The sequence below is a fragment of the Antedon mediterranea genome, chromosome 3, assembly GCF_964355755.1.
Source record: "Antedon mediterranea chromosome 3, ecAntMedi1.1, whole genome shotgun sequence".
Classification (NCBI taxonomy): domain Eukaryota; kingdom Metazoa; phylum Echinodermata; class Crinoidea; order Comatulida; family Antedonidae; genus Antedon; species Antedon mediterranea.
The window spans coordinates 7,740,150-7,753,236 of record NC_092672.1 but is presented as its reverse complement, the minus strand read 5'-3'; the positions used below and the strand labels follow the sequence as shown (position 1 = coordinate 7,753,236).

The 13,087-nt window shown below is 34.3% G+C and overlaps 1 protein-coding gene and 1 long non-coding RNA gene across 3 annotated transcripts; both read right to left on the bottom strand.

The window, feature by feature from the left end:
• Positions 1 to 42: 42 nt before the first annotated feature.
• Positions 43 to 6,166, bottom strand: LOC140043498 (uncharacterized). 2 transcript variants are annotated; one of them, XM_072088014.1, is made up of 3 exons: positions 6,032 to 6,166; positions 4,992 to 5,222; positions 43 to 1,937 (listed from the first exon to the last, which is right to left on the bottom strand). In XM_072088014.1, exons 1-3 carry the CDS (start codon positions 6,051 to 6,053, stop codon positions 814 to 816), a joined length of 1,377 nt encoding a protein of 458 aa, XP_071944115.1. In that variant the 5' UTR covers positions 6,054 to 6,166; the 3' UTR covers positions 43 to 813. The 2 variants fall into 2 exon arrangements, with proteins under 2 accessions (XP_071944115.1, XP_071944116.1); XM_072088015.1 differs by lacking the exon at positions 4,992 to 5,222.
• Positions 3,659 to 4,541, bottom strand: LOC140043497 (uncharacterized). Its single transcript, XR_011844307.1, has 2 exons — positions 4,201 to 4,541; positions 3,659 to 3,733 (listed from the first exon to the last, which is right to left on the bottom strand). It is a non-coding gene; the product is annotated as an uncharacterized lncRNA (long non-coding RNA).
• Positions 6,167 to 13,087: the final 6,921 nt, after the last annotated feature.

Sequence of the window (13,087 nt, the reverse complement as noted above, 5' to 3'; positions counted from 1 at the left end):
ATAAAATATTAAGCAAATTAAATATTGTAAAATATATATCTATACCTTTTCTTTAATAATACTTTAATTATAAACGATACGCTTTTTATATGGCTGCTATTTGTTAGCTGATTATAATACCACCCCCGCTAATATGAATATTATCTTTAGACCGTATGCCTTCGTTAAGTTTTATCCTTTTTCTATTAGTAGAAACTTAAATGTACATTTTCCAAGTTACCTAGTAAAAACTATTTTATACAATATTAATTTTACAATTAAATTAAAAGTTGAAAGATATTTGAAATATAATAAAAATATCTTTCATTCTTTCTAATAACAACTAAAATGGGCTTAGAATAATATACTAAGTACACAAAAATAAATTACTGTAATGTTTGGAATATGGATAATAATACTTGATTGACTGTTGTATATCATGTAGAAGAGTAACTAACGTCAGACAACCTTAAGACAATAAACAAAAGAGCAAAAGCTGCTAAATCTCAAATGTTATACAAAATAATTAAGTAAAACAGAAATAACCAAAATCAAAATATTAATTAAATTGAAAGAGAGAATCGAAATATAGTAGTAATTCTTTCCTGCTGCTTCTTTTTTTTTAAATATATTTTTCATTAGAGATCTTTCGGCTTGCGTAGACCTACTCTAGGACCTACGCATTGATGGACCTACACCTGTACCTAGAATCCAAAACTGTGTTGAGGAATCAAAAGAGTAAGCATGTCCAAACTTCTTCGAATGCGCCACATTAACATGACCTTACTTCGTTCAGGTCGTCGGTAGACACAAATCAAATGCCCCCCCCCCCCTTTAGTAGTACCAACCGAACCAATTCGTTTTCTTCCTTTCCGCTATAGCCGTATTCCTGTTCTTCGTATTAATTTTATCCGGATTCGTATTATCAGACTTTATAGTATCGTCAGACAAACACACGTTTGGAGTTTGCTGTTTTACAACTGTATCTATATGTGCCATTAGGTTTCTTTCCATAGTTGTTATTAGTTCTTTAATCATCGCTTCATGTTGTTGATATTGCTCTCTTATGACGTCATCTACATGTGTAAGAACGTTTCTTTCCGCAGTTTTAACTAGTTCTTTAATACCCTCTTCATGTTGATGATATTGATCTTTCAGTGTTTTATTTACATGTGCATTTATATTTCTTTCAGTAGTATTTAATTGTCCTAGAATCATCTCTTTATAATGAGAAAATTGCTTTTTTACGACGTCATTTACCTTCCCAATGCCGGATTCCACCGTTGTTAAGATCATTTTTAAAGTTGAATTTAGAATCTTAGAATCACTAGCTACTTGAGTGCGTAAGTTGTTTTCCATTGTTTTCGAGTTATTTATAATATTGTTTTCCAACCGGATGTTAGTTTCTTTTTGTTCCCGTATACTTTCATTTACTATTCCGTATACATCTGTTACCTGTGATTGAATCATATTTATTTTTTCATTTTGCTCGTTGACTGTTTGATCACATGAATTCAGCTGTTTGCCAATATCACTCATATTCCTCGTTAAATATTCCATAGATGCGTTAAGCTTACTATTCGACTTCTCATACAACTCTATTGCCTGATTTTGAAGAAGGGAGACATTATTATTGTTCATATTATAATAACCTCTTATGCCCAACAGCAGTACCAGCAACAGCGCGACTATACCTATGCCTATTCCATTCAAATATTGAAACAATGTTTCAACATCCGCATCAGGTCTTCTATCGACATCAACGTGTCTTGCTAAGAAGTCTTGAAGTTCATCAACACTGTGCTTGCCTATCTCTTCAACAGACGTAACGCTATCCACCAATAGCAACAGTCCAATGTTAGAGATAAGTGTAGGCTGTGTGTCCTTTATCATCTGTGTTCTAACCCTGACGTCAGCTGTGGGGACTTTTGTGACGATAAACGCCACGTTTTCTTTACCTTAGAATAAAAAGACACATTTATGATAGAAACAGATAATATGGTCTACTTATTCACAATCGATTATATTTTATAACATGTCATTATGACGATGGCTGCCTTTCAAGAAATGGCGTCAAAGGACAAAAACAAACGGTAGTCATGGATTGTTCCATCTAATGCTTGGTTCCCACTAGAGACGCAACACAAGGACGTAACGCCACCTAAGTGATTTGACCAATCTCAAGTGATGGATAATGCAAACTGTCGGTTGTCATTGGTCAACTTACTTGCGTTGCGTTTACGACCTTGCGTTACGTCCTAGTGGCACATCCACGTCAAACAGCGAAAATGGGACATTAAGTGTTCCGAGAGCCGTTTTCATTGTTTAAGTTAGCCGGAGCCTTTTTCGATTGGCTATAAATAGAAAGTTCCCGAGCATTTCGAGCGACGCGAGTTCTGACTTCCGTGTTTTATAGGCTGTCTAAATTTCCCTTTTAACGGATTTATATTAAATTATATTGTTGTTTGATTTATTTCTGTTTATTAAGAACATTTATATTAAACAAAAACCACAACAATAGCAATTTTAGTTGATTATGGATTAATTGATTCGAATTCTAAGATAAACGTCTAAGCCAAATGTAAACGTAAACAAAGCGAGTCATACGGCGAAAACAAAAAAGTGAAAACTAACTAATCTGTTAAAATAGCTAACATTAATTTGCAATTTTTAAATGAAATTCTGAAAACGCTATAATATAGTCTTATATGCATTTTCAAAGATTTCCAAATATAAGCTTGGGGTTATTTTTCAAACAAATTCTATAAGGAGTTGAAGATAGTGTATTTTGAGCGAAAGTGCGGTGCGCGTAGGCCTAGGAAGACGCGGCAGGGCTGGAATACTCGTTTCCTTAGGCGACGAGAACGTCGGAAGATGCGCTCTATCACTGGGCTCTCAATTTTAGTTCTTGTTAAGTGGATGATGCAGAATCTTATAATATGGGCTTATAAATTTTAAAATAAAGTGCTGAACTTTCATTTTTCTTAAAATTATGAAGATTAGTGTGAAGTGAGGACTGTCTGCATGCCTGAACGGTTGGTTGACTTGGTAAAATACTGAAAAATCAGTAAATTAGTTAGGCCTAGCTAGGCTAATTAATTAATGTACAGTATATAATGTCATTATTTTTATGAATAGAGCTAAACCTACTAGTAGGCTTACTAGTAATCTCATAATAAATCTGTTAATGTCACCTGTCACTAACATATGATTTATTTAAGTACAGTATATGCTGAAAATGTTTACTTTTTATCGGAGCTAAAATGAAATTTCATGGTTCCCTGCTTTTTATTATAATAATGGAGCAATAAATGAAATACAAATACACACCAATTAACATTTTAACTTTTAATATTATCACAAATTTCACCTTAAAAATCAGACAACAAGTTTTCTACATCAACTTAGCTAACATCTTTTGTACTAAGCCTAATCTTCGAAAAGATTTTCTTTACTGTAGTACTGTAGGCCTATTACCATTATTTATTTGCCGATTTGAAATGTACATTTAAACTTTATTAAACTACTGCACAACAACCAACCGCCACTTGAACCTTTAAATAAGTAAATTAGGATAAGTTAAAGTTTTTAAAAAATAAAATGTCTTTTTGGCAATACATCTATAGATATCCATTATTACAGTATTAATAGTGCTTTTTCACATTATATGCCAGAGCAATTAATATGACTCATAAGAAATTGTTGTTGATTTAATGCTATTTGTATTGAAGTATGTAGAACAATCCTCTGTGGTCTGTAAAAAAAAAATAACATTCAATTAATAATAATCATTATTTAATTATATTTGTATATTTTACTTATTTTCTTAGGCCTATAAACAACGCGCGCCCGACAATGAACACGCGCCAATAATGCACGCACTACCCCACTATAGGAGGCTAAAGCCTGGCTCTCCTACTGTACTACTAGGCCTAGACTATATTGATTTATAAATAAAAAAGAGGCTTTGTAGAGTTTTATGATTAAAAACAGCTTTCCTATATATTATATGTTGCCCTTATTAATTTACAAAACCAAATTTTTTATCTTATGGCGTAAAAAATGATTTTAGCTACAACCATGTGTTCCATTTTCAATAGTGAAATACCCAAGAAGGCACATGTTTAAGCAGCCATTAAAAAAAAATAAAAAATAACCCCAACGAGATTTTTTTATTAACTACTATTGAAAAATCAAATATTCAGAAACTATAAAACCCACCTTCTCAAAAAATTGCGTTGTTTTATTACAGCCTCAACAAATTAGACGAAATTTTAACATTCGAATAGCCTAAAATTGTTTAAAAAACATCGGTGTAATTCACCCTTGTTTCACACAAATATAATGGGTTCGTCGATTAAAAAACAATATCACGTGGTTCGTAGATGCCTTGTCAAAGGTTTTCATGAATTATTCATTAGTAAATAAAACCAAAAGTTCCAATTGGCCAGTTTGCAAAAACCTAAGATTTACTTTTCAAAACAAAATTGCTTCCGGGTAATTGTCCACGCTGTCTCGTGTGCAAAAACGATTGGCTGCCGATAGAGGGCTCACTACTTTTTGTCCCTGGTGAATCGAGTGTGGTGGGAAAGAAGCTTAAAATAGAGGTACTATACGTGCTGCTAAAATGATGAAAGCTAGCGTCACGTACGCCGTACGTGTAAATGTCTGTAGCCTTTGGTTTATTCATAAACGTATGCCCTTTGATGTGACCTGAGTATTGAGTATTACATTTTTAATATAAATTCGCACTTTTAGCAAGCTTAGTAGAGTGTTTTAGTTAGAATATCAAATGAAACATGGCGGAAATTATAATATATTCACAAACAATTCGTCTGATAAGGTTGATTATACTACTGTATTTTCTTTCAGCATAGAACTTGCTAAAATTCAATATATTGTTTACTTCGTAATGGTTGATTACTTGGTGGTCTTAAAAAGCAGGTAAGAACATTTGTGTAAAATCAATGTCTTAAATTAAATGCTTGAGTACGAAGTTTATCGTATCTTACCCACGTCTGAACAGGCATTTTTAATAGCCTGATCATAGATGGAGTCATTAACATCTGTCAATGCTAGACGGCCATCCATACTGGAGTGACAAAATACTACTTTCTTAGAATCAAAACGAATCTTTCTTTCTAATGGTTTGAATGTGACCTTTTCTGCTGGGCATACTTGCTGAACCATTGTAACCACATCTTCGCTGGTTTTGGATGTTGAAACACTACAAACTATTATGTCTGTCAGAAAAAGGGGGAAAATAACTATAATATGAGTTTATGGTATTCATATTAATATGTGCTTAACTTAACGCAAATACAGGACGCGACACAATTATGTTTACTAATCAAAAGGAAGGATTCTTCGGACTATCGCTTGTGATTGGTCAATTACTTAATTACGTTGTGTGTCTTTCCCCTAGTAAACTTTGTACCTAATACAAACAAAATCAAATTAAGAGCCAGTTAAGCAAGACACTTGATTATCTTCTACACATCAGTAGATTGAAAAATTAGGTAAACGTAGTTGGCATCATTGATAAGGACAATGTTACTGATTGTTTCATGATTCATTCCGAGATGATCAGAGTTCCTACTCCATGGAAACTCCAGAAAACTACATAGAAAACTGGCTTTGCAAATGAAAATTAATGGCTATTATGGGGGCGCTATAATAGACATATACAAATACTGTACATATTTATGATTTCATGGTTCACTCGCCATCACCGCCGCGCAGCGGGTGAATGTTTTATTTTTACGTTGGGTAAGCTCGGTGCGAAAGTGCAGTACAGTACCACTCCTTTATGCCCCATACTACGAATGACAACGATTGAACCGCGCCGTCCCGACATGTTTTGCTTTAAAACACACTTATCAGCAAGAACATTACCGTCCATAATTAATTAATTAATTTATATTAGGTTAAGTGGGGAGCGTAAAATATTCCAAAATACGACGAGTGTTTTTATCATGAGAGGCCTACCGGTCCGTGCTATTTCCTTTTTATTTAACTTGTTAAAATAAGTTATAAAAATGTTATGTCATACCTTTCAGCATTGTTAGTCTCATTTTCAAGTCTGCTTTAAGGCCTATATACAGAATGTTGAATTCTTGTTAAAAATAACTAACCGTAGCTGAAAACATCGATTTAGTAAGCTAGGCCGTCTATATGCTATCCACACCTTTTGTATAGTAAATAGGGAAGTGAACTTAACCTTTGTTTAATTTTAACCATTGGAAAATCCAGAATGAACGGAAATACTGTACTGCTAATGTTATAGAGGGCGCTCTAATTCCATGTATATCTGGCTTTTTGTAAATCAGATCCCTGGTGTAAATCTTTATTAGGTTATTGAAAATACAACCCACACAATAGTAATTTCACTGAATTCATAATAGATTGTTAATTTTTCGATGTCAAACAGCTAGTAAATATCAAATATATAAATGTAGAAACAAGCCCACATTCGCTTTTACGTAGGCCTAAATTTGTATGTTTGCTTCTTTTAGGCATATTTGGCAATATTATTATTTTTGTATATTTTAGTATTAATTTTTTCTCCTTTCTTTAGACCTACCTCTACCTAAAGCATCCAGTAATGTGCGGGCGTACCAAGTTTTCTTTTTATTGATTTTTGTTTTTTGTAAATCATACCCGATAATGGTGGTCCATGTGCACTCATTTAGTCTAATTTTGTTACAGTTTAATGTGAAATGTGGACATGTCCACCGCCCCCCCCCCCCCTTCCCCACATATTTTTAGTGGGGATTGTCCTCCTCACTTTTCAACAGCAAAAATCATTAAACTGTTGAAATGAAATAGAAAGTAAGACTTCTATGGCACGCATGACGTATCGTATGTAGTTTCAAAATACAGTATCTAAGATAATATATTTTGCGTGAATGTAACCAGTGGCGCATCAGAACCAGTGCCTAAAAAGTGCGTAACTCAAAATAATTGCATTCTTCTGGGCAGAATTTCTATGTGCTCAGAAATCGATTGAAACGACCTATACATTACTCAAAGACCCCAATCGGGGGCCCTTGGCGATCCCCTGGCCGCCAGCCTAAGGTTGGTCGCTTCGCTCGAAAAGCATTTCATTTTTATACGTCCCCCCTCCCACTATTAAACACGGATCTGCGCCGTTTGATTACTAAGGCTATGTTTCAGCAGGTTGGTGTGGTCATAACCCTCCAATGCACTGGCTATAGTACGTGCGAAGTATATCAGTTGCGTTATTTATTTTTTTTCATTTCATCGGTTAGTGAGAAATTTCTTTCTTTATTTATCCAAATGTTATGACTCAAACAGGAGTTCTATGACTTTGGTTTTAAAATGTTTCCTATATTTAATTTCTCGGACTTGCATTGGTGTTTCGTTCCATATTTTCACAGGTAATGGAAAATTTACCGGATGTACTATTTGCCTTAGGTTGTTATAGATTTCCCTTACATTTTTGTCTAGTTTCGTGCATCGATGACTTCTAGGCGTATAATAATTATAAATGAGATTTTTTATTACATAATAAATCGACCACATCATTGAAACATATTTGAATGCTGTTTACTCTTACTCTCGATGGAGACGAACTCTAATAATGGTTTATTATGTTTACTAAGAAGTACTATAAAATCTTACAAAGGAGTAATATTTTTATCATTAAATGCACAATAAAATTCATAAAACAATAAAAATCAGTAGAATATTAACAGAGAATAATTAAGTGAGTTATATATAAAATGTTGGATTGGAGTTTTATGATTTCTATGGAATACACAGTGTGTCGACCTAATGAATTTCTTGAAATAACAATTTTATTTTTCCCTGTTATAACTATGAAAAGTGTTTTGTTTAAAACATTTCTGTTCTTCGTTATCAACTTAAATTACTTTTCTGATGGTAAGTACATATCTAGTGTTTTGATCAGTTATATATCTAAACATAATATATATGGACTTTAATTCTACATTGTTTTATACAAGTGTTTTTGGCATTGTTACAACCACGTTATAGATGAAAGTGTTCTTAATCGAATCTGTAGTTTTTTTAAAACTTTTTTCGTGCCGATGGGTTCGTCCTCATCAATGAAACCAAGAAAAGTAATGATTACGGTGACATAAATAACATATTATGGTTAAATTGAATTAATCGTAAACTGCTTTGAACAATATGCTCACCTTCGCTATTATTGTTTTATCTTTGTACGGTTTGTTTTTGGCTTGTTTCGTTTTATAAAAACATTTTATTTTATACTTTAATAAAGGGCAAACGGCATTGTCCGACGAGTACTTCATATGTCCAAACCATTCGAAGAATATATCATCACCTAATTATCCAAGAAAATATTTTAATGATCTGATCTACGATTACAAGTTTCGTACATATCCAGGACATTTGCTGTTGCTCAAATTTTACGATTTTTCTCTCCGATCAAATGACCTTTTAATAGTAATTGATCATAATCGTCATACCGACTACAGCAACTCGTACACGCCACCGGACACTTTGTCTTCTGTAAGTAACACATTGGACCTTACGTTTACTACCGATAGCAGTGGGCAACATAGAGGTTTCTTTGCTGGTATTGAAGCGTACAGTGGCAACGGTAAGGCTAAAGCGAATACTACTATAAAAGAAATTATTTATGGTGATGATGATGATGATGATGATGATCACATGAGGTGTATTGTAAACTCAGTGTAATATAATTAGATTAAATGGCTCAAGCAAACTTACAGCACAAATTCAATTCAACATACCTCAATTGTGTGATAATAATAAAGATGATAATGATAATGGTGATGACAACGAAAACGATGACAATGATGATAATAAATATTGATTCTGAAAAAGAAAAATCTGTTTATTTTTAAAATACAATTCTGAAATTCTAATTTGTTTATATTTTAGTCATGTTAACTTCTTTCAATTTAGAAACAGAAACAGAAGGCTTTTGCGCTGACTTTGAATATGGTTTTAATGGATGGAGTCGTATGCAAACCCTGGTGCCAACCTTTCTTAAAAGAGGCAGTAAACGAGACAAAGTATTCCACAAAGTATGGAAACGGTCAAATGATGTAATCAATGCTGAGTACTCAACCTACACTAGTAAGTACGCGACTTACCAGCAGAGGTAAAACACAACAACCAATTATAGTGATCCAAATACCGGACACTCATTCCCTTCTAAGCAACTTAACAGCTCTAAAAACATCAATTATTATACTGATTCACATATTGTCCATTTAATCTCAACTAGTGAGTAAAAAACTAACGTCAGTAGTGTTAAATTCACTGAAAACAACACTGATTCAACTAACAGCGCTAAAATCACAACGACCTATAATTGATTCACACTGGCCATTTATTTCAGCACGCACTGCTCAAACACACATTCTATTGATGATCTATTATTTCGGCATTGCTGATCTGATTCATCGAATAAAATTTGAATCCGGCTACTTGATTTTTGTTTATTTCTTGTTCTCCAAAAATATAATTCGTAAATCGGGTCTAGGACAACTACCACCCGGAAAACTACCACCCGGACAATTACCACCTGGACAATTACCCTGCTGGGACAACTACCATCCGGAAAACTACCCTCTTAAGACAATTACCCCCAAGGACAACTACCCCCTAGGACAACTACCCCCTAGGACAACTACCCTCTAGGACAACTACCCCCTAGGACAACTACCCTCTAAGACAACTACCCCCTAGGACAATTACCCTCTAGGACAACTACCCCCTAGAACAACTACCTCCTAGAACAACTACCTCCTAGAACAACTACCCATACTCATAGGAAAACTAGGCTACTCCTATGACAACTTCCCCTAGTACTACTACCCCTGGGTAGGTCAAACCAATATTCCATATTTACTGGACTTGCAGTAAATACATAATGTCATTAAACAGCATGACATAAGCTCTTATGGAAAAGAAAAAATGAACAAAATCAGGCCAATTGTATCGATAGTAAGGGGCTGTTAAAATAAATATTTATATGATTTTCGATGACTGGTGCAAATTGGTAAACTGTGTTCCTAGATTTCTATACGGCATCTTCATGTCAAACGTAATTTATTATTATAAAAAAAAAGCAAAATAAATGAACTTAAATGAAAAGACTAAGGTGTTGGTGTCATGAGGTTAGTTATTATAGTTGTCCATTGTGTGTTGTTGAGAGGGGTAGTTTTCCAAGGGGAATATTCAATTCAATTTATTCCGGATTTTACTGAGGGACTCATCTTTTTTGATGGGACGTCCCATCCCAAATTTAAAATAATTAAATAGAATGGTTAAGACCAAACATTGGTTATTTCAAACTCATAGAAGATCATGATAGATAGATACATAACTGAATAATATAAAATAAAAGATAAGCAACACTAACACTAACATTTTCTTTCGTAAAAAAACTCTTTTTAAGCTTAACAGAAAACATTTTAACATCAAGTAGGTTTACGCACATGTCCTGAACATCTGAAGGATTAAGTCCCAGATCCGAGGGAATCTAAATAAAATAGAAGTTGTCCTAGAGGGTAGTTGTCATAGAAGGTAGTTGTCCGGGTGGTAGTTGTCCTAGGGGGTAATTGTCCGGGTGGTAGTTGTCCTAGGGAGTAATTGTCCGCGTGGTAGTTGTCCTAGAGAGTAATTGTCCGCGTGGTAGTTGTCCTAAGCGGGTAGTTGTCCTAGAGGACGATCAAAGTATAGAAACTCAACAGTTCTTTTCAGAACTAATACACGTGGTATACCGCAAACTTTATATCAACAGCTAATTTATTCAAATAAAAATTCTTTATTTCAATATCACAATAACAAAATGCATATTGGGGAAACTTCCCGACATTATACAACGCGGATAGAAGAGCATTTACATAGAGATAAACATTCGCACATGATATAAACACTTAATTAAAGATACGAATTGTAAGACACACATTAACAAAACTTGTTTTTAAATCTATATTATAAGTGAGAGAGTTTGTACGTCTGTATGTCTGTTGGTTTGTTCGTTATACACATTTTTGTTACTGCACGTAATCTTACATTTTGGGGTATCAAAATGACCGCAATTGTACCGGGAATGTTCTAAGCTATATTTCAACATCATCCGCCACCTAGGATCCAAGTTAGGGACCAAAATGTGGTCAAAACCCCCACTTTCGATTTTTGTTCGTTATACAAATATCTGTTTCTGCACGTAACCATACATATGGGGTATCAACATGATGGCAATTGTACCCCCACTCCTGGGGTTTTTGTGGGAGGAGGTGGGTGGGTGTGGTGGTTTGTGATGTCATTTTTGCTAGGGCTCGGTAGTTGTCCTCGGTGCTATCGAATTGTAAAATTATACTAGAAAAGTTTTACAGTATTTGAATTATCCTCAGCAAGGCGTTTGGGGAAATATAGATATATAGATATACATATTTTATTCATTAACCAATATGACACCTATTCAATTACACATTTAGCAAAGTACTTTAACCATATCCAGCTATGTACCGGTCTCTTGGATTGTCTCATTACAGACAGCCATTCCTGTGTGAACATACACATGTTGTTTACTGTTACTGTGTTCAACTACATCACCATGCCTCCAAGGAAAAAACGTCAATTGTGGGAGAGTGGGGTTGGGAGCTTTGGAAGTTGGAGTACAGGCTTTAGGAGTTGGGGTACAGGGAATAGTGGGGATTTTGTTTACACCAGAATTGTGGTTTGAAAATTTTAAAGTATTTAATTATTCCTGGGGAGCGGCTGGGAGTTTGGGGTGGGGATGTAGGCCTATCACCATGACCAAAACTGTATTTGGAATGTTTTAAACTACATTTGAAAACTGCCACTGAGGAATTATGGGTGGGGAGTGATAATAACATAATTTGTACTGGAACCGTCTTCAACATATCACCCAGTGTATCTGGGGTGTGTTTGTAGGGTGAGGAGGAGCGAAAATACTAGCGTAATGAAGTAGCCTATATGATTGGAATTGTACTAGGAAAAGTAACTATATTTGAACTGTCCAGGGGAGGAGTTAAGGTTTGTTGATGGTGGCTGGGTGGTGAAAGGAGAAAGAAGGCTGGGGGACAGCAGTATCTAAATTAGATATTTTAATTATCAGCCAATATGACACCTATTCATTTACACAATTTACAACGTACTTCAACCATTATTAGACCCATCATAGCTATGTAAACTCCTCTCAATTTGAAGCGTAGGTTGAATTGAATTAGTCGATCACTGGGAAGAATTTGCTTTTAAGAAAGAATATGGGGTGTTATTGAAGATGGGTGGAGGTTGGTGAGTATAGACAGATACTGGCGTCAGGTGTTATGTACTGAGAAGGCTGTAAACTAATTTTGAAACCCGCCCTGGGGCGGGTATAATTGCTAGTAATTGATAAGGCAAACACGAACTATCAATTAAAAATTAAAGAAGCCCTCTAAATTAAATGGAAGAGTCCAGAACTCAACAAACAAGTTCAAAGCTATGCAATTAACTTAAAGATGTATTTTCCCTTGAAACACAAAAAAATGAAAGTCAAAATATTCTAAATTTAAATTGGCCATATCAAAGTAGTATTAAAGTTATTCACTTTAAGTCGAAAATTCGGGCCAAAAACAACAAGTTTACGTAATTTAACAGGTAAGTTAATCTGATTACATTTCGTCTGGAAAATTGTCGCGAGCGAAAATAAACAAAGATTTCAAACCACGAGTATGCATGATGCTAATTAGGATCGTTTACAACTCGTCACGGTTGAGAAGGTGTTCTCACACAGATCACAAGGAATTTTTTATGAGTATGCATACAGAGTATATCCAAACAAGCGTGTTGCATTATGAGATATGTTTTGATCGAAAACTTTGACTGGAAGTCAAAGTTATTTTTTGAACAACAAAACGTCTGTATTGCAGTTAAATGATTTTTTTCGACTAATTTTTTTGGTGAAAGTTAATAACTATTATGATACTTCAAAATGACCAACTTTTTTTCAAATCTTTTATTTTTTATTTTTTGGGAATTTGTCAAAGGAACAATACATCTTTAAGTATTTAATGCAAAGTAGTTCAGTACGTATTATAATACTACTTATTTC

Bases quoted from the DNA above. Each gene is read 5' to 3' on its own strand.
- LOC140043498 (XM_072088014.1), bottom strand. From the start codon at position 6,053: ATGAGACTAACAATGCTGAAAG. The intron at 5,223-6,031 runs GTATGACATAAC...TTTTTCTGACAG, and splicing joins GAGACTAACAATGCTGAAAG to ACATAATAGTTTGTAGTGTT. The intron at 1,938-4,991 runs GTAAGATACGAT...TTTTATTCTAAG, and splicing joins AAATGCCTGTTCAGACGTGG to GTAAAGAAAACGTGGCGTTT.